Raw genomic sequence first — 22,209 nt, forward strand, 5'->3', positions numbered from 1 at the left:
TTTATTCTCATTGCATTGTTTTTAAGGAGAGGCAATTTAGTCCCTGACAAGTGGTCATCCAGGAAAAAAGAGCTCAGATTAGAGCACCTGATCAAATTATGCTGGTGTTTCTAGAGCCTAATTCAATCAAAAGCACTGCACAATGAATGGAGAGAAAGCCAGACTCTGTCCCCAAAGAAGCTACCAACTGGGGTCATGTGCTCTGGAGAAAAGTCCCATCCAGGGGCCTTGCTCTCCATTGACCTTGTTCAGCAAACTAAGACCACAGGATGAAGGCACCTCCTCTAGGCATGGATTGGGACTGCTCAGCTGTTTGAAGGCCCGTGTGGCTCTCAGGATGTTTGAGGTGACTGGGAAAGAGATGACTTTAGAAACAGTTCAGTTTGGACAGACTGGCCAAGTGGTCAGGCTCACTGGTAATAGTCTTTATGTGGCAAGAGCTGGGTGGGCACCACAAACTTCTGGAGCTTTAGAAACAAGGAAAAAAAGTGAATTTCATTGAAGGGCTTGTAAAAGAAACCACGGCCAGTTTTTCTTTTTTTCCTTAAGACCCCAAGGATCAAGGTCTCTGGTTACTTTTAAACAAACAAGCAAGTACTACCTCCCTGCCAAAAAACCCCAACATACCCAAATACCAAGTTGCACTGTGCAGTGGCCATGGGCCAGGCAGGGGACAGAGCCTGTGATGTATAAACACCTACATCATGGAGGCTCCTGCCCCAAGCACCTCCCAAGCCACAGACTGTTTCTCGTGTTCAGGTTACAGGAAGAGGCCTAGGTAGGGAATCTGCCCATGGAGCCCTTCTCTCTGCCACTTGGGTGGCCATGAGCTGGTCATGGTAGCCTAGGAGCAGGGAGAACAGGACACTCTGTCCTTGGGAATAGCTCCCTGCATGCCTGCTCTGCTTACCCTAATAGCAGTCCAGAGCCACCTGGGAAAGCCAGATCAAGGACACACAGGGGCCAGCCTCACATCAGGGAGGCTTTACAGGCTCCATGTGAGATACCAGGATAGTAGGGAAGGGGCATAGGTTGCTGGACCTTGGGGGATCAGCTAGACTCTGGCCAGAGGACAGGAGAAAGGAAGGAGTAAAACCTCCACCTGCAGCCTCAAGTCTGGTTCCCCAGGGTGTCAAATGCCCCAGAAGCATATTCCTGGTCCTCTGTTGGCATCTCACATTGGACAGGACTGTCCTGAGGTTTCAGTGGCCATGGTGAACTTCATGGGAACAGGCTCTTCTGTGTGTCAGGCTGGGTGGCCACCATCTGCTTCCAGTGTGAGTTAGAACCAACACTCCTCCGCCAAACAGATACACACAAGTATCTGTTGAGATCAGACCACCACCAGAGAAGAGGGTTTATGTAAACAGATACTTTCTTTAGATGGAGGACCTGATTGGGAGAAAGGGGAAGAGTTGTTAAGAACTTGGAAGCATCAGGCTGGGGGTGGCCCAGAGAAGATGTCATAACTGGGTTCCTCTGCTCACTCAAGAAGGTGGATGTACGTGAGACCCCCCCTGGGAGGTCCCCAGTAGGCCAACTGTGGGATTTTACCTTAGATGTCTGGGCACTAATTCAGACTCACTGAGGATTCCTACCTAACCCACCCCTTCTGTCCCCAGTAGTGACTTACTAGATCATAGTCCCCTGGTTGTGTGTAGAAGAGAAGGGAGGCAGGTATGGTAGAGGAGTTTGTCTAGTAGTACCAAACAAAACCAGAACCAAATCATGATAACAGAGTGGGTGGGGTGGGGGAGAAGGCTGGTGGCAGATTCCTGAGGAAAATGAGCAGGTACCATAGTAGACAACAGCCTGCCACAGAGGCTGATTCTCAGCCTTCCTCCTCTTCCCTCTTTGGCCACACCGTATTAAAAACTAGTCTTCCTCTAGCAAAGAAACTGTTGTGATAAAGGAGCATGGGAAGGAAGAATCACAGTATGAATCTCTAGGTAGGCATTCCCTTTGCTCCCTCAGGCAGTCACCTGAGCCAAGGGTGACCATCCTTAGAAGGGTTGCAGAAGCCCTGCCTCACCAACCAAACAAAAGTTGAGTTTCTGTCAATACCTATCAGACCCAGCAGAGTTAGACTCTAATTTCTAATCTTTTCCTCCCCCTTTTAATTGGAAATCCTGTCGACCCAGGACTAAGTGTGGGTATGTGGCCGACCGGCCGTGCATGCTGCAGCTGGGTGACCCCTGTGATTCTCAGTGTGATCTGGGCCTGTGATATTTCCAGCTCTGCTTCTCTGTGCTGTTGCTCTGGCTCTGGACCCCTCCTCACTGAGTCTCACCTTCAAATCACTCTCTAATTAAAAAATGAACTGCCAATCATGTTCTTCTAATGAAAAACCTAATCATTCTACAGCATGTGTACAAAGAATCTACTTACGACCTTCATGGGAGGGAATGGTGGGAGGGCATTGCCTGAAAACAAATGTAAGCCCAATGTGGAGGTCAGATGACTGTCCATGTGACCTTGGCAATGGGCTTGATTGTTTGGGACCCCAAAGGAACTTGGGGATAAAACTGATTGATAGACATTCCAATGGGCCTCAACTCCAGGAAGCAAAGATGGAGTGAGTTCTTATTCTGTGGTCCAGGGTTTCTCAAAGTGTGGTTCATGTACCATGTGCATCAGAATCAGCTGGAGGTGCTTGGTAAAATGCAGATTCCTAGGCCCCATGCCAAATAAATTAGATCTGGGTCTCTAGAGTTGGGGGCTTTTATTTGTTTTTGTTTTTCTGTTTTTTAAATCTACATTTTGAACAAGCTTTCCAGATGATTCTTGTGCAGGTTTGAGAAACCCTGCTAGAAACCACTACGTTGCAAATGGTTCCCTTTAAGTACTCCAGCCAGTCCCACTGAGCCACAGACCAAAATCTGAGGCCAGAGATGGGGAAGTTTTATCTTTCTGAGAATGATTATGTAGTTGGGACATGATTACACTCATCTACTGTGGGATGAGATAAAGGGGAGGGAGGGATATAACTTGTTGTCCACTGCCTCTTCACCAGGCATCATCCTTTCAGTGGCCTTGGCTGGCATTCTTGGCATCTGTATTGTCCTGGCAGTGTCCATTTGGCTTTTCAGAAGGAAGAAGAGGTGAGCTGGTTTGGATTCATATGTCCTTTATGATTGGTCCATCTGGGAAGACAGCCTTGCAGAAGGAAGAGCCCCTGTCATTTGAATCAACACAGCCTAGCAGGGCTGGTCCTATACATCCTTGCCCCAGCCTCCTTTGCAGCAGACACTGATTGTTCAAGGGTCACTGTGCTCAGATTTGGGGGGTGTACACCAATCTTGCTGCCATTGCTGATTAGCTGTGTGACCTTGGACAACAGGCTTGAGTTGGGTTTTGCCTAAACACAAGCAGCTATTCTTACTAAGACTTTTCCATCTGGTTTTCCTTCTATAAATCCAAAAAGAAAAAAATGAAGGAAAACCTCATGCCTCACATTAGTAATAAGTACTCTTGGTCCATAGTTTGTCTTTTCCTAAAACATAATTTATTCTTCCTGGTATGAAAGATAAAAAGATTTCCAGGAATTATGAAGGAATAATGGGACTTCCTTAAAACTGCAGGTCTGATATTTAAAGACCAGTTGGAAAATGAAGAGGTTCCATTTTGGTTAATGCTTTATTTGGGGGCATTCTCTCCTAAGGCGAACAGAATTGGGAAAGATCCCAAATAGTAAAATCTGATTTCTAAAATTCCCTCATTGCATATATGAGTCAGACTGTTCTCTTTCTCCTTCCCCCGATTTTTTAACAATACTTGTTTGTTTTTATTGTTCCAGTAGCAAAAAAGGTGACAACAAGGGAGTCATTTATAAACCAGCCATTATGAAGGAGACCGAGGCCCATGCCTGAAATCCCTGGCACTCCCAGATGTCCAAGGAAGGAACTTGTTTTGGACACCACATACTTTGGCATATGTTCTTTGGAGTTCAAGGTGTTCTTTGGAGCTCAACCTACAAACACCCCAGACCTTTTGGGGGCCTCCAGTTGGGCTTGCCACTGCCTGGTGCCACTAACACTCCCATTGTGATCCATTGATGGGATGAGCTCTAGACCAGAAGGTGGGAACTTGGAACTGACTGCTCTGTGTGAGACGGCTGTGCTGTCTGGATTCTGGGTCACAAAACAAGCCTCCTGCTAGTGACCTATTACTAGTTGGAAAACACTTCCATCCGGGGTCTCACTTGGTATGCTCTCAAGTGTCCTGGAAATTCGTCTTATTCTCCCAGCTTCCAGGCTAGAATGTACACTCTCTGTTTAGGCATTGCTTTTGAAACTCAGTTTCTTTCCTTCCTCCTTTGGATTTCCTTCTGCTCAGATAAACCTTCAGTCTGACCTCACAGAAGAATTGAGACAGGAAGGATCAGGATGTCCGAAAGAAATGAAAACAAGAGATATACTGTGTGATGTAGTGGGGGAATTTTCATATTCATGTTCCTTGGGTCAGAGACACTGATTGGACCTTAGAATACGGCAGTCTCAAGTTCCATTTCTTGGTGGGGATGAAAGGGTAACAGAAAGAAGAGAGAAAAAAGAGGGGGAGAAGTAATGGGAAGACAGACATGGTCTGGGAGAGTTTCTGTGAAGTCAGCACTGGAATCACAAGTCACCTCCTGGCCACCATGTGAGAAGGACTGAATGTTAAGTTCAACCTACACTCCCATCAGTGAGGCAGTTGTGTTTTATACTCTACAAGTTTTATAAATAAGTGTTCCTTGAAAATGAGTTGCTTCCTGTCTCCTAGAGTAGATGTAAGTTCTGAGATGATCTGCTTTTGAACCTACAGAAAATAGGCAGAAGCAAAATGATTGTAGAAATTTGTCTCTTTTGCCCACTTCTGTGACTCCCTTACTGCCAACCTGGAATCAGGGACTGTCTCTTCCTCTGACTTTGAAGGTTTCTAATCATGCTTAGTTGAAATATAGTTTCATGCTACAAGAGCAGGAAGCTATCTGTGCAGGGGCTAGCATGGTCCTGGTATTTAAGGACCAATATTAATGGAATGTTGCTAAGATTCTGCATTGTTCTTCCCCTCCAAGTCACAAAGACTAAGAAGACAATTCTTTCCTCATTTTCCTCCCATACAGATGGGATCCTTGTAACAGTCAGTTCCATGACTGAGAAGGAGCCTCAACCACTAGCCCCTGATAGCTAGTTTCCTGCTTGTAGTTCACAGGGAGCTTTCTGGTTCACAGTCTAATTTTGACAGCATAGAATATCCTCTCTTGAAGCACAAGTTTCTTTATAATATCTTCCTCATTCTACTCCTCCTTCCGACTTGAAAAATTCTTTTTGTCACTGCCATAACTTTTCATAATGACAGCAAGTCCTATGTCTTTGTAGCCTGTTTTGCTAGGCAAGTTTACAAGTGACCTCACGGGGACTCAGATGTGTGTCTGCATGTGTGTACACGTGAGCATGTGAGATTTATGACAGCCTTGGAACCAGGTGTGGTGTCCCAACCTTGCCATTACATGCCTGTGCATTATCAAATGACAGAAAAGACAACCCTCATGACCAAGCAACATGAAATAGGTGATTTCTTGGCCTTGGTCCAAAATTGCCAATCAGAAACTAGTAAAAACCACTCCAAAGCAGCTGGATTGTCTTTCCAAAAAAAACCCCTCTGTATACATGAATGAGTTTTATGAGAGAACACAGAGATCATTGTACCTGGCACAAGGGCAGGCTGTTGAAAGGGAGACTCACTGGAAGGTGAAAATGGTGGCTTTTCTCCTTCCCTCTTCCCCGTCAGCATGGTCCAGGTACTCAGCCCTCATGGCTGAGATGAAACAAAGCCAGAAAAAATGCTCCAAGAATCAATGCTGTCAACTTCTTTGCTAATCCTGCAGGACTCCTGAAGATCCAGCTTTCCTCAGATTCTTACTCATTCCACTGACACGAGCTGTCACTGCAGGAAACCAGTGCTGTCGTGTGTGACACACAGCTATCCTACACTTGCCACTTAACTCTGTTGAGTGGTGGGTGCCTGGGAGGCTCCAGTGGGTATTGTGTTAGGCACATGACAGGTGGAGCCCACAGAAACAAGGCACAGGCTGGGGGAGCGACACAGGGAAGTCCCTGGCTTCTCCAGTCTTTCCTTTGCCTCTCACTAAAGGGGGATCTCGAGCATCTTTGATTTGCCTCTTTAGTATCATCTGGTAAAAACCTGTATGAGTTGCTTTAAATACTAGAGTTTCTAGTATTTGCTGTGCTGACTCCCCTAATCTCATTTCAAGTTCAGATCCTAAATTCCACTCCCTTGTGGGACTCTATCAAGACCTCGTGACAGGCCCTTGGGAAGCACTGGGGTCTGTAGCACCCCTTAGTCCCTGTGCCTGGACCATAGGCCAACGTGGTGATGGTCTGTTGAGCACTTCCATATTTATTGCCACAATGATTGTAATGCAGACATATCTGTAAGTATAAGAAATGATAAATAAAATGTTTTTCACATCAGACCAATTTTTGTTTTGGCTGGGGGAGGTGCAATTAAAAGCATTACTATTTGCAAAGTGCTTTGTAGCACCCTGTTGTGGTGATGAGTAACAAATGAGAACAGTCATTGTCATTGGCATCCAGGTCTTAGAATCTGGCTCCAAAGAAAAATACACAGATGGACTTAATCACTGAGTTGAATATGGAGGCCTATGTGCAGCCCCCAGTTGCACAGCTGCTTAGTCAGCAAGGCTGGGAAATCCAGAGTAACTAGAGCCAGGCCCAGGGAGAGGGCGCTGTGCAAGCTGAGGCTTGAAGACAAGTCAGATTTGAACAGATGGGTAGAAAAAAGGGGAGTATTCTGAACCAAAGGATTGAATATAGGGAATAGGTCCCATATCTCTTCTTGCTTCTGAGAGTATTTTATACAGCAGGTGGATGGCTTCTCTTGGTTGCCTCTTACTTTATTTTGAATCTGTTTGCAAAATATGCTGTCACCTGCCCTCCCCCACCATATAATCTTTTATTTAAACAAGATTTCATATCCTGGTTTGCTAAAATAGACAGTCCTGTGAAGGTTACAGGTAAGCACCATCACTGTATGAGTTATTTAGAAAAGTCTCCAATTTTCACTTTATCGGCCCTAGGATGGATATGGGTGAACTATGCAAGAGTCATTTGCTCCAGGAGGCGATACAGCAGCTGACCCAGCTTTGAAGTAGAAACATTACAAATCCTCCAGCTTCTAATGGTCTCTTTAGCTGGAACTCAGAGATTCTCTGGTTCTACCCTTCAGCATCCTAGGTGTCATAGCCATTTGCGAGGATCATGCTAGGCAGCAGAGAGACAGTCTACTGAAATGCAGGAGGCTTGGACTTGCTCCTATCCCAGTGGGGATGGGGTAGGGAAGGCATTTGAGTACTTGCTGTAGACTGCTCACCTCCTTTGAGGGTCTCCCTTCTCTATCCATAGCCTTCCCCCATTCCCTGAATGCAACACTCGTCTGAGTTGATGTCAGGCTGGCAAGAGCCATGAGTTGGCAGAACCAACTTGGGTCCTTCAGCTTGGTCATTATCTCATCTAAATGCAGCTGAAACAATCTCAAGCCCATAGCCCAAAAGAATGTGAGACACATGACATTTTAAACTTTCTAGTAGTCACACTAAAAAAGAGTAAAAGAAACCAGTGACATTAATTCTAATAACATTTTTAAAATTCAATAGATTTCAAACACTATAATTCCCACATGTAATTAATATTTTAATGAGACATTTTAATTTTGCAGTAGTAAGTTTTCAAAATCTGGTGTGTATTTTACACTTACAACACATCTCAATTCAGATGCTAAATTTTCCTTGTAAATATTTCATCTGTACTTTGATTTCATCAATTTTACTGTTGAAAAGCAGAGTTGCTCCTAACAAAGTTTTCCAAATTACTGAATCTATTATCAGCTTTTAAATTTAAATTGATTAAAATAAAATAAATTGAGCTTCTCAATTTCACTAACCACATTCCAAGTGCTCAATAGCCACTTGAGGCCAGTCCCCACCTTGATGAACTCTGCAGATGTGAACTGCTCAGCTCCTTTGAGATGCCCTTGAAGCCTAGGGGACTTCCACACAGAAATAAACCCTAGAGGAACATCTTGGGGTCGAGGAATGGGAATGGGAGATAGAAGACGAGGGACATCTAGGTGAAGGTGGAGACATGAAGGCAGGAAAATGAAGCCAAGATGAATGATTAGCATCAGACTCTGGACTCTTTCCTTCTCTCCTCCTACCTTGTACCCTGCCACAGGGGGCAGCTTCTTGACCTTCCTGGCCCTGACCACTGCCTGGGGTCCAGGTGCTCAGGAGTGTCAGCCCTGGGGCATTCCAGTGCTTTGGCCAGAGTGTGGACTGCAGGCTCATGGACACCTGATTAACAGCAGAAGGAGCTTTCTGTAGCACCCCGGCCAGGTGCCAAAAATGTACCTCCCTCCCCTCCCTGCTCCACATGTTCTTTCCCACCTCTGGTCCCCTTGGACCCTGAGGTTCCCACACTGGCAAGGCATTTCTAGGCTTCTGTAGCCTGGCAGAATGAAGGGAACAGTTTCTGGCAAAGTCTGCTTTTGTAGCTAGCTCTGCTGGCCCCTTATGTTATGAACAGAGGACTTCCTTCAAGGTAGCAGAAGTCCCAGAGCTGTTCCCAGGAGGAAACCTGATCTCTGGGGCCACCTGCTGGGAGGTGGAGGCACCATCCTCAGTCTGCACTGAGGCCACCTCTGAGTAGCCATCCAAATTGGAGATGACCTGGCAAGGAAGGACACAACACCCTCAGGCTCAGATTCAACTGTCACAGGGTGTGGGTGGAAGGTGTGAGGCCCAGACAATGCTACAGGAGTCCCCCTTTCCACCCATGCCCCTTCATTACAGAATGACTTTGAGAGATAAAGGCCAAAGTACCTTGCCGTACTGAATAAGGCACCATAAAAAAGTTATCGAAACCATTATGACTGTAGGTCAACAAGCAATTGGACAACGCCTCTCGTGTGGATACTCTTTACTGTTACAGTGCCCTTCACTCCATTATGCAACAACCCAGGAAAAGGCAAAGCATATTCAAAGTGGGAGACAAAAACTCTGGCTACTCAGGTCAAACTCACAGCTACTGCACCAGAATCTTTGGTGACAGGGCAAGGGCCACCTTCACAGCTCCAGTAACACAGAAACCTTCTTGTAATAGAATTCACTATGATTACCCCAATCATGCAGTAACCTCATAAAACCCCACAAGTCAGGGAAGGAACGTGATCTCTACTCACATGGCCAGCTATGACCTCTCAATATTGTAAGTCAAAGTCATTATTTCTGCTTGAGTTCATGCATTTCAAATATTAACTTTTAATTACCTGCAATGAAGGCAACAAACACAGGGCCCATGGGTTCAAGGGTAAATGGAGACCTCTAAAGCAATTCTGTTTTGGTGATGACAGTCAACCAGCCTTCTCTAGAAGAAGCAAAGAATTTTCTAGAGAAATAGGCGACATGACCAGTTAGTGCCTCTGCTGAAACTAGATATCCAGCAACAGGTCCTGTGCATCTTGGTGTTTCTCCTTCCTCACCATCCAAATGCAGAATCATTTGAAAAGTTTTTCTGAATATGATACATGGAGGACAGGGCAGCCACTAACAAGCATAGCTCAGGGGCTTATCACTCCCTCCTAACCATTGGGTGAAATCTGAATTCATCTCCCTCCTATCCTTCAAAATAATTTCTAGCTGATTTTCTCATACCTCCTCATTTAAGAGCAAATATTTAATGAACAACTTCCATATGCTAAGGGCAGATTAAGTGGTGGGGACCCAAGATGAGTTAGGCAGGGTCCCTATATTCAATGAGTCTGTCTCCCTAGACAAACAGAAGCCACTAACCATAATATATAGCAGTGCGTATAGAATGCTATGCATCCATGAGCAAAAGAATGGCTAAACAAATTGTGATATATCCGTGGAATGGAATAATTCAGCAATAAAAGGTTGCAAATTTTGATATACACTAAAATAAGGATGAATCTCAGAAAATTATGTTGGGTAAAAAAACTAGACACAATAGCACATTTCATGTTATTCTAATATTAAAATTTTTAAAAAGTGAAATTAATTTATGGTGATGGGAGTGGGAATGGATGAAGGCTCTTGGAAGGTGGTATGACTTGACTGAAAAGGAACAGGTGGGAAACATCAGAGGGTGATTGGGGTGGGGGTGACACAGTTGAACATATTGGCCAAAACCCATCCATCCAAGCACAGATCATTTTATTGTATGTAAATTATTCCTTGAATTTAAAAAAGCATAAAGGTTTACAGTGGAGAAAACCACTTGCTTCTCTAATTCTAATGAAGTCAGGAAAGACTTCAGACAAGACGTGACATTTAAGCAGGACCTTGAGGAGAAACAGAATGTTTTCATCTGTGTTTTTCCTTATAGGCTTTTGTTATCAGGGTAACACTGACTCACAGAATGAGCTGAGTGCCATCGCTTCCATTTTTCAGAAGAGTTTTTGTAGAATTGGTATTGTTTCATTTTAAATGTTTCTTAGAATTCTCCAGTGAAGTCTTCTAGGAGTTTTCTTTAGAAAAATTACAGATTTCTGGTTAGCCCAACATATAAAGAGTTTAGAAGTCAGTACTCCCATCCTTACATGGAAAAAATATGCAAATCAATAATTTTATTGAACCCATCAGAGAACTACCATCTCAGGGCAAACTACCACCCTGAAATCTGGAGAGATGAGAATCATCCAGACAGCCACAATTGTAATTTTCTTACCTGGAACAGAAGCTGCTGGAGCCATAAACTAGTAAAGATTCTTCAATGTTAATTCTGACAAACCACTAGAGTTTGAGTATAGACTAGCCAGAAAATGAGATATAGTGTCATTGTTGTAAAATACATCCAGGGGTTTCCCCACAACAAAGGCCTACGCTCTAAGGAAAAAAGACTTTACCAGAGCCCCATCCCACCTGGGGCAAAGGGATTTGTCCCAATTCCATTCCCTTTGGTCTTCCTGTCTCATCTAACCTGGCCTGGGGTGAGGGGATGACGGGGGATTGGAGGAGTGGGGGGAGGTTGAGACACTTAACCCAGGGATGTCAGCCTATTGAAAAACTGATATTTTGATTTTAGGATTACAGGACATGTTCCGTCCTCCACATCTCATTGCCACACTGACAGGGTTCCAGTATATAACAGTGGATTAGAGCCTACTGAGCTGCAAGATGCAGACTTTAAGCCCCAAGTGAAGTGGGGACATTAAAAACAAGACCAGTAGAGGGAGCCTTTGGCATATACAACTTCAGCAAACATTAACTGTAGTTCAACTGCTGCCCAGTTTATCCTAAAATTAACACTAAAGGCTTAGTCAATTTCTAATATACAAAAGGTTATGTTATTTTCAGCAATAATTACAATGCATGTTAAGAGGCAAGAAAAATCTGAAAAGATATAAGGCTATTCAGATTTTTTAATACTTGAGTGAGATTTGTGAATTTTTTTTAAAAAAGGAATTTTTGTTTGATATTTTAAATTTATTGGCATTAAGTTGTCCATTCTATTCCCTGTTACTTAATAATACAGGATCTATAGTGATGTCTCCCTCTCAATCCTGATATCGGTGCTCTTTTTTCTCCTTATTGATCTGTTCAGTTTTATCAATGTTAACCAGACATTTAATTTTCTCTGTTGTTTCACTGCTATCTGATTTCTATTTTTATTATTTCTTCTCCTCTAGCTTTAGTTTTCTTTCACTAATTTCTTAAGGGGGAGCTTAAGTCATTAATTTTGAACATTTTTACTTATTTACTATAAGTATTCAAGGCTAAAAATCTCCCTCTTTAATCCCCTGCAAGGACTTCATTTCAGCCATTCTCCCCTGCACCATTTCCCACTTCCTACCATGCCCTTCCTATCCTATTACAGCATGTTCTCAATGTACCATTACAGTTCGTATCATAAGGAGGAGAGAGAAACATCCTCATGTGTCTGCAAATCCTCCTCAGGCTATCATTCTTCCACAACTTCTCTGCTCTTGATGTGGCATCTCCATCTCTCTCAGTCTCTATGGCCTACTCTGTTTGCTTGTTTTCCCTTTTCTCTATGCTGAAATTGCTTTTATCAAAGTCACCAGCATGTTTTCTGTATACAACAATCAATTCTCCCTCTTCTCATTACTCAGCAGCTTTTGACATCCTTTGCTACTGGCTCTCAGCCCATCACACTCCTCTGGTTTTCTTTCTTTTTTCATCAACTTTTTCCCCCTTTACAACCCTTGCTTGCAGTGCTTCAGGGCTCAGTCCTCGGCTACCACCTTTTCTTCTTGATCTATATCCACTACCCGAGTACCCCTCACCCATTCCTAAAATTTGAAGCATCTCCTGTATTCAAGGTATGCTATATTATTCACAATTCATAGTGCATTTTCCTCAAAATAATACTGTGTGTGGTTAATTAAATGCCCTTCAAGTACCAAGATCTCCACCATCATGTTCTTCTCCATCTTTTAAAGTGTCAGAGAAGTGTGCATGAGCATTAGGAGTTATTTCTGATTTTGAAGAAGCCCTAAAAGAATGAATAGCTTTACTCTTAGGTAGAAGCAGGACTTATAGTGATCCACACTTAAGTGACAAGTACCACCATAAGGAAGGACCTGACTGGAGTTGAGAGTTTATTATGTTCATCTGAGAACATATTAAATCCTCAATCCTACTTAGATTGGGATCATAAGCCAGTTGAATGGTTCTTCTATTCTGCAGTTTCAATGAGGTGAAAGTAAAATAGATACTTCTTTCCACTGAAGGTTTTTCACACTGAGGTCACAGAGAAACCTCCATTACAACAAAATGTCAAATAACAATTAAAGAGGGCCACAATTTTAATGTGGAAAGGGCCTGACACACAGGGGATGTGTGCCTCTTTCCCTGGCTTACTAGTTAAAAGAACAGAGCCCTTGGTTTTTGATGCAATCTTAGCCAGTAATATGGTCAACATAAACCTGAAGAGCCTCATTTCAATCCAGAGTGAACTGGCATCATATGACCTTGAGTTACAAGTCATCACAATACCCTACATATGCTAATGGTAAAGGCCAAGCTCCATGCCTTAGCTACAGTCTCCTCACCATGGGGAGGAAGAACAAAGGGACTCTATAGGCTACTCAGGACCACTGGGGAGAAGTAAAACTGCAATCTCCTCTTTACCTGACTCTGATCCTCAGTCATTATCACGTTTTATAAATTCACTATTTTACAATTATTTAGGAGGTTTTTCAAAGTAAGATTTTAGGATCTTAGAATTATTCTCTATTTGTTTTAAGAAATCTCAAGAAATTTTCTGTACCAAAATATTTCTGAACATACAGAGATGAATTTTAAATTAAAGAACTTTAAAGAATTTTAAACTAAAGAACTTCTTTTTGAAAAAGTCTCAAGCATCTCCTGTATTCAAGGTATGCTATATTATTCACAATTCATAGTGCATTTGATCAGTTATAAACAACAGACTATATAGCCATGTTTTAAATGCTCAAAACCCAATAGATCCTGAAGGAAAGACTACTCCAAAGAAGGGGAAACATGGGAAATGAGTAGTACCAAATGATCTTTTTATTATTCACTGAAAAATACAGGTCTGCAAAGAGTCTATTGCATTGTGTATGGATTGCAAGGTCGGATGTTGCAACTGTATAGGATGGAATGTATAACTTTTATAAACTGTTACATATTTAACATACAGACAGTCCCCAACTCTTCTAAAATTTACTAGAAGTAAAACCTCTTAGTAAATAAGAAATATAAGCATTTGTAATCATAAGCAAAATGTTCTAAGCAAAGCACTTCAAAATATTTTTTTTGTGACATCTACCTTGTCTACCTGGAAGTAGGAATGGTGGGTCCCAGAAAAAACTAAGTAAAAGCCAACACCCTTGAGGAATTCTTCCCAGGAAGCAGGCTGCTAGTACCCTAGACAGGTTGCCACCCTGGCTAGTTGGCAAAGCTTCAGTGTCACCCTGGGGCCCACACTGACTACTAAACCCTGTTTGGGGGCTGGGCTGAAGTAATTGGAAGGAGTACTAGTTACAAGGAATCTTCTGTCACAACTGCACTGCATACGTTGCATCCACTCTATAGATAAGAACACCTTGGTTTTTCCGGTGTGAATCTGCCATTCTCAGCAGTCACTGGAATGTGCTTGAGAAGAAAATTAACACTGGGAACAGAAATCATTTTCTATGCATTCTGCAGATGATATCAGTACTTCCTTTCAGTCATGTTTTCAAGAAGCTCAAAAGGGCCATTGCTACTATAACACCTAGGCCAGGATCAAGGCAATTGGACATCTCTGGTTATGATTACTCAAATGAAATAAAAAGTATAACTTATATTAGAAAACAACAGAATCAGTATCAATTAATTACATGGCAATATACTTAAGCACTGCAACAATATTCAAAATTCCAAGGTCAATGTTAACTGTCCACATTTTCCACCAAACAGAAAAATCCTGCATGGAGGAAAGCATGCAGCACCAACACCAACTCCTCTCCAGTTATTACCAGGACTCAGAAAGATCCGTATAGATAACAAATGCAAAAAAAAAAAAAAAAAGCATTTCAATACAAACATAGCAACAGAGGAAGTCTACACCTCCCTCTAGGCTTCCTTGGCAGATGGCAAAGCAGCCTGTTTGAAATAAGTGCCTGAATTGACCTTGGCAATATTCATATTCTAAGAGAAATCAGGGTTACATCATTCCCTTATTCATAGGTAACCAAAGATTATTAAATAATTTCCTGAACTAAGGCAATAGTCTGACCATAAAAAACTTCTGAGTTTTTATTAAATGAGATGATACAATATTCCAGCTTCTTAATATTAAGTTATTGGTGTACAGAGAACTTGATCAAAGCTCAAATATGCATAATATTAAAATCTCAGATTTTAGATATAGGCAAATATTTTATCAGAGTATTCACTTAAGAGATTTATATATAATTCAGGCTGGGGATGTAGCTCAGTTGTAGAGCACTTGCCTAGCATGCATGAGGCCATGGGTTCAGTCCTCAGTACCACAAGAGAGAGACAGAAAGAGCAGCGGGAGATAAAACGGGGAGGGAGAGAAAGAGGAAAAGGGACAGAGACCATGTTCTGCTAAGAATAAATCCCAATTCTATGGGCATCTTATTCCCCTTAACTCTGTACAGTAAAATTCACTGTTCAGTTACTAAGTCCTTGTCTCTTCTAGTCCAAGGATAATCTTGTATAAAGCTGGAAAAAAAACCTGTGAACTCCAGCAGAAAATACTAGTACTGGTGCTGTAGTTACCTTTAGGGGGATAATTACAATTACTTATTAGGCTGGTAGAAGCTCTACTCCTTTTTCATCTCTAGATTGACATATTCTAGTATTTTAAGCACGGTGAGGTTTCATTGACAAAACTCTAGTCCATGAGTAAAGTTCTGGCCTCTGGAATGATGTACAATTTGCTCAAAAAGCTGAATGCACTTCTATTTAAAACACATTCATTATTTTTTCCCATCATGGTTCTGTCACATTCATTCATCTAGTGTGTCATATTGAACCCTTCATTGCTGTTTTTTTTTTCTTTTTCTTTTTGGTGGGGGGGGCCTTCTTCTGCATATATAGGATTCACAGAAGTATCCTTTTAATGTATAAATTCCATTTCACACTATCAGCTCCCCAAAGACAAAAACTGGGAAAAATTTCCAGTTAGTATAATCATAATTCACTAGGATTTCCTCTCCATAAAGGAAATTTAAAAAATGTTATTTAGAAGCTGAACAAACACCTTGGATATTCTTCTAAAGAGAATGCTATATCACTGCTATCAAAACCCAGATACCTAATAAATCTAAAGATTATATGGATATGTAATAGCAAAAAATCTGGCAGTTTAAAATACATTTTTACAATTTTATACTATACCATTTGGGTAAAGGAGCTGTTTAGAATTGTTAATGACAACTTTGTCTGCCTGGATGCTGGCTGGCTAGATTCAGCTAAAAACAGTAACAGGAGCAAATGAAAAGTGTCCAAGAACATCCTTTTGGCTTATTTTCCTTGAGCTTTTGGTCACATTTCCACCAGCTCTAGGGAAGCCTGTCCCAGGGTACAGTTCTCAGTTCTCTGTTCAGTTGCTTAGGGATAAAACACGGGGCTTTACCTCACCTAATCCAGCACCTGGCACTCAGTAAACACTGCAGCTTTAAACTAAGAAAAGACTCAAAAGACTTTGCACAATTCTTGATTTTGTACTTTCCAAGGAAATAAAAAATTAATCATAAACTGAATTTATACTTAAAAAAATGCAGTGCCTCAAAAAAGCAAAATCTAGAATGGAAAAATTTCAGGAGAATATACCTTATTAATCTAATCTTACTTTGGCTAAATTATCATAGTAAGTCAGTGTAATTTATTATTGTATTGAGAAGCACAGTCTATCATGTTTTTCTAAGATGGTATTAGTGAAATATATGTGAATGGTTCAGGGGTGATAGCCCTTTAGCCTTTTGTGAATTCATAACATAAAAAGATAAAGGCTAACTAGAATTTGACATTCAGAAATTTACTTTCTTAGCACAAGTTGAATCAGGAGACAGTTAAATATCAGAATCTCATTTACTTAGGATATTAAGAAGTGCTTTTCAGCCTTGCCACATATCAGAATTACTTGGAAGCTTTCAAAAATTACCAAATGCTCAGGCCAATTAAATCTGGAGTGGAGAGCCCAGAATCAGTATTCCTTCTGTTTCCCAGGTGTCTCTAACATGCAGCCATCATGCAGACCACAGAGGCATCCTTTTGAGAGACCTGTTTCTTGAAAGCCAAGCAAATGGAATTCCTATCTAGATAGCTTTGCTTTTCCAAAATTCCACCAGAAAAGGGGATTTCTTTCTTTCTTACTCTTTTTAGAAAAAGGCACTGTTGTGCTTCCTCTAATGACACAGCCTGCTGTTGGTAGGAACTGATTGTCAGAGGTTATCTAGAGCGTTGGTGGTAAAGAAGAAAGTCCTTGTCTTGGCAGAGCAGGCAGAATTTCAGGCTTTGGCAGCTGCCTCCAGCAACAAAAAAGGCCCAGATGCCCATGAACACCATGATTACGTATGCTGACACCAGATTTATTCCATAGTGAGGACTTAGGAAGGTCTGCAAAGAAAAAATAAATTAACTTGGGTAATAATACAAGCTTACTAAACATGTGGAATAACCAAAGACAGGAAAATATGGAATATTCTCAAAAGCTAGACTGTGTTTCAACAAACTACAATGCATGTCATGTGTTAAGAATCCACAAAAGCATCCAGAACCAACTAATCAAGAAAGACTTGTCTGTAGATCCTGTGCTTTGCTAGCTTCTACTGACAACCCTAGAAGATAGTCACTTGCCAAAACCTAATAGAATACTCAGTAGAAGACATATGTTATAATCTAGCCCAGGTTGGTATCCATTTCTGTGTTAATTGTCTATTAGAATTTTCAAGAAAGTGAGGCAAGTCCAGATTAGTATGAATCCTTAGTATTTAAGGAAACATGTGGAAATTGAGTCTCTTTTACAGCAGTACAATTGCTATTGTACAAAAGTTTATTCATTTACAAAATACTGATAGGAGCCAGGCACGGTGGTGCATGCCTGTAATCCCATCAGCTCGGGAGGCTGAGACAGGAGGATCTCAACTTCAAAGCCAACCTCAGCAATGGCAAGGCACCAAGCAACTCAGTGAGATCCTGCCTCTAAATAAAATACAAAATAGGGCTGGAGATGTGGCTCAGTGGTTGATTTTAACCCCTGGTATGCTCCCTGACCCTGCCCCCCAGAAAAAAAAAATTGATGGAGGTGTAGTTCTAGTCCACTGTAAAGAAGATATTTAGCATGCACAAGATCATGGGTTCAATATCAGCCCTAAAACAAAACTAAACAACCACCACAACAAAAACCTCTCATGGAGTGCCAAAAGGCACTGGGTCATGCATTAGTGAAGACCAGAGTCTTCATGCTAATGGAACTTATAGACTAGCCAGCGGGGCAGGTAATGTTAATTACAAATCATGATGAATGCTAAGACAGAATGATTATGATTGTGATGATGTTAGGTATTAAGAACAGGCTTATATACTTAGGTTGGTCAAGGAAGGTCCTAAGAAAATAGCATTTAAACAAAGACATATGGGAGGAGAAGTGAGCTAACCCTCTGTAGGCCACAGGGAGGATCAGAGAAGGAGGCAAAGAGCTGGATACCATCAATAACTGAGAAAAGTCAGTATTAATGATGGTTAGGAATGTGTAGGATCAGCAGATCAGGTCAGAGAGGAAGGCTGGGGTCAACTATGCAATGTTTTGGTAAGGAGCATTAATTTTGTCCTCAGTGCAATTGTGGATCATAGAGGGGATTTAGGTTGGGGTCCTGAATGACTTTAGATTTTTTAAACTAAAGAGAATGAGTTAAATGAGGCTATGGTGAGAGAGAGAAAGAGAGAGAAAGAGAGAGAGAGAGAGAGAGAGAGAGAGGGAGGGAGGGAGGGAGGGGGAGAGGGGGAGAGGGGGAGAGGGGGAGAGGGAGAGGGAGAGGGAGAGGGAGAGACACTAGTTAGTAAGTTACTGCACTGAATGAGGAAAGTACAGGATGGTGACTTAAGATCAGGATAGTGTGATGGAGATGAGAAGATAATATGAACATGCAGAAGTTGCTAATGGACTGAATGTGAGGGGAAGGAAGAATCCAAGATTGACTCTCACATTTCTGGGTTTAGGTAATGGTGGTGACATTTAACCAAGTGTCAAAGACCTAAGGAAGATCAAACTTGAAAGAATTGGCAAAACACCAAGCTTGGAAAGATAGGTGGGAATCAAGTCCATAGAGGATATATTAAGAGTAACATCCCATGAGATTTTGAAAGGCAAATGTCAGATAAGTGGTTGTATATATAAATATGGGGCTCAGAGGAGAGTCCTCAGCTAGAAAAAAAAAATGTAGAAGCATTGCCTACAGAAGGAACTTGGCCACAGCCATGATCATGATGATGCTGGGAGCTATGGTCTCTACAAAGAGATGGTAAGAGGCAGGGCTTCAAGACTGTACCCTGAAATAGTGCAACATGTATAAATTATTTGTAAGAACAGGAGCCAGTAAAGGGGTCTGAGAAAGAGTAAACAGTGAGGTAAGAACAAGTCAGCACAGTGTGGAAGAGCAGAAGTGAAAGAGGGAAATGAGGGGGGTGGTCAACTCTTTTTAAAGGCTGCTGAGATGAAAAAAGAACAATGTTGAAAATGAAGGTTCTTTTTGACCTCAACAGGTACAGTTTTAAAAGGATTGTTGAGCAGAAGGCACAAGGGGCTGGAAGTCTGAGTGGTGAAGAAGTGGAGACAGAATTTGTGGAGATCTGCTGTGATGATAAACAAATAGGGAAAAGGCAGTACTGAGGAGTTTTATTTAAGACATGTCTGTGTGCTGATGAAGAGGGAAAGGCTGGCCATGGAGGACAGGGGCACAACCAAGGGTGGGAGGTCCTCCAGCAGGGGACAATGGAGCAGGGCTGGAGCCCAAGTGGAGGGACTGACCTTGGAAGGTGGGAGGGACAATTCCTCTGTTGGACCAGAGTTGAGCTGGGGGTGTGGATTCCCATGTAGTCCCACCATATACACTTAAAGAAGGAGAGGATCTGACTCAGTTTGTTAACCTTTAACACAAGTGCTTTCAAGTATCTCCAAGGTGCCTGCACATTCCCTTGGCTAAGGCACTTATCTTGACTCATCGGCTCTGCCCAGGGAAATGTGCTGATTTTGTGGGCAGCACCTTATGCAGAAAGAATACTTTTCTCAAGAGGCATCTGTGGGCATCCGGCAGGCATTGAGCATTTCTGATTATTTTTTCAGAATAACTTTATACTCAAGTCCCATAATTTAATTTATATTGTAGAAGGCTAAACTTGTTTTGCTTTTTCTTTATAGTTTGTTTCTTTGAAAAACATTTTTGTCATTTAAACAATTAAAAAAATTCATGATTGTTGTAGAAAATTAGAATATACAAATGAGAAAAATAAACAAATTTTAAAACTTGAAATTCAGCATGGTTAATGTTTTATTAAACAGAACCCAAAAAGTGAAACCATAAAGAAAGATTGATCAAGCTGGGTGTGGTAGCACAGCCTATACAGTAGCTCAAAAAGCTGAGCCAGAAGATCACAAGTTTGAGGCCAGCTTCGGCAACTTAGGAAGACCCTGTCTCAAAATAAAAAATCAAAAGGGCTGGGGATATAGCTTGTGGTAGAGTGCTTACCTAACATGTATGAGACCCCAGGTTCAATCCCCAGTACTACCAAAGAAAAAAAAAGTGAAGACAAACCATGCCATAAAAGTTATTTGCAATATATACACCTGACAAAGGATTCTTTCATAGAAAATATAAGGAACTTCTAAACATAAAAAAAAAAAGAAAAAGACAATCCAAAAGATAGGCAAAAAATTTCAACAAGCACTTCAGAAAAGGATTATCCAAATGACAACTAAACTTGATATTTTCAACCTCCTTAATCATCAGGGAAATACAAATTAAAGTTTAATGTGGTACCACTGCGTTCCCAGCAGAATGAAAGTGAAAGTCATACCAAATGTTGGTGAGGAGGTAGAGGAATAGAAGCTTATAAGTTAATGGTAAAAGTTGATACAAATTGAGTGGTATGAACAGCTGACATATGTACACACTATGCCCCAACAATCTACTCCTAGGAATACACCCCCCCCCAAAAGTGTACACATATATCAAGGGACATTTACTGAAATGTTCATAGAAGTCTCTCTTCACAGTAGTTTAAACTGAAAACATCATAAATGCCTCTCTGCTGTAGAATGGATATTATGGTATAAAGAGCAGAATGCTGCAATGAATGAGCAATCTATAGTTATACAGTGAATATATAGCAAATTTATAATTATTAGTGACTGCATTATGAATCTTATAAACATAATAGTAAGTAAAAGGAGTAAAGTAGAACAGCAAATATTGTATGCTTCTGTTTACATGAAATACTAAAAGGCAGAACCTGGCTGTGGTGGCGTAAGCCAGGATTATGGGTACCCTTGGTGGGGGTAGTGATTGGAGGCACAAAGAGGCTCCTGAGGGGTTATAAGGTTTTGATTTTAATCTAGGTGCAAGTTACATAGTTATGTTCACTGTGAAAATTCACCAAGATGTATACTTCTGATTTGTGTATGCCACACATATATACAAACACACACACACATACTCCTATAGTGGACTTAATATACATAGTGTGCTATATGTGTGTTTATATATATATGTGTATGTGTGTGTGTGTGTGTGTGTGTGTGTGTATATATATATATATATATATATATATATATATATATATATATAAAATATTTTTAGTTGTAGATGATACAACACCTTTATTGTACTTCTTTATGTGGTGCTGAGGATCGAACCCAGTGCTTCACACATGCTAGGCAAGTGCTCTACCACTGAGCCCCAGCCCCAGCCCTATATATGTATGTATACACACAAATATACATAATATATATATATTATTTTAGTGAAACAATTACTTAAATGGTCTTTCTCTGAAATCTGTCATTCAGAGATAACTATTGTTAACATTTTGGTAAATAAACATTTGAACTCCCTGGGTTCTTTTTAAAACCATTAAATATGATAACGTCCACCATTAATATTCAATCAATATTTATTGGTCACTTGTGTGCCAAGGATTGATAAAAAGACTGACATAGTAAGATCCCAATCTTGATGATCTAGTTGAAGAGAGATGTAAAAACTGTATTAAATAAAATAATTCCAGCTAAGGACAAATGTTATAAAAGAGCAGTGAATAAGGTCCAGTGATAGTGCCAAGTCTGGAATGTGCAGCTTTTCCAGATGGGCTTTACAAAGAATGATCTAAGTTAGGGAGAAGACAAAGCCCTGTTGATAAGAACTGTGGAGAGCAGCAGGAGATTAAGTTTTGCAGCAGCAAGATTGATAAGAAGCTTAGGTCAAACAAAGAAGCCCTGGTTTATTCCATAGGCTTCTGCTACAGATAATGACTCTCTACACTTGGCTTCTAGGACATGTGGCTCTCCGGGGTTTCCTACTTCATCCTACCTCACTGCTTCTCCTTCTCAGTCTTCTTTATTGGCCCCTACTCTTTTCCCCAACCACACTGCTGGAATATCATGGGGCTCA

General features: G+C 41.3%; 2 protein-coding genes across 2 annotated transcripts in view; one reads left to right on the plus strand and one right to left on the minus strand.

The window, feature by feature from the left end:
* CA12 (carbonic anhydrase 12) overlaps positions 1 to 6,386 on the plus strand; it is a 52,558-nt gene extending 46,172 nt beyond the window's left edge. Inside the window, exons 9-10 of the mRNA XM_081290652.1 lie at positions 3,014 to 3,101; positions 3,797 to 6,386. Coding sequence (XP_081146778.1) covers positions 3,014 to 3,101; positions 3,797 to 3,869 — 161 coding nt within the window. The 3' untranslated portion in view covers positions 3,870 to 6,386. The remainder of the gene's footprint in view (positions 1 to 3,013; positions 3,102 to 3,796) is intronic.
* A 1,290-nt stretch (positions 6,387 to 7,676) lies between these two features.
* APH1B (aph-1 homolog B, gamma-secretase subunit) overlaps positions 7,677 to 22,209 on the minus strand; it is a 35,867-nt gene continuing 21,334 nt past the window's right edge. Inside the window, exon 6 of the mRNA XM_081290447.1 lies at positions 7,677 to 17,161. Within this exon, the coding sequence (XP_081146573.1) occupies positions 16,994 to 17,161 (168 nt within the window). The 3' untranslated portion in view covers positions 7,677 to 16,993. The remainder of the gene's footprint in view (positions 17,162 to 22,209) is intronic.

Source organism: Spermophilus citellus (genome assembly GCF_964194105.1).
Source record: "Spermophilus citellus genome assembly, chromosome: 4".
NCBI lineage: Eukaryota > Metazoa > Chordata > Mammalia > Rodentia > Sciuridae > Spermophilus > Spermophilus citellus.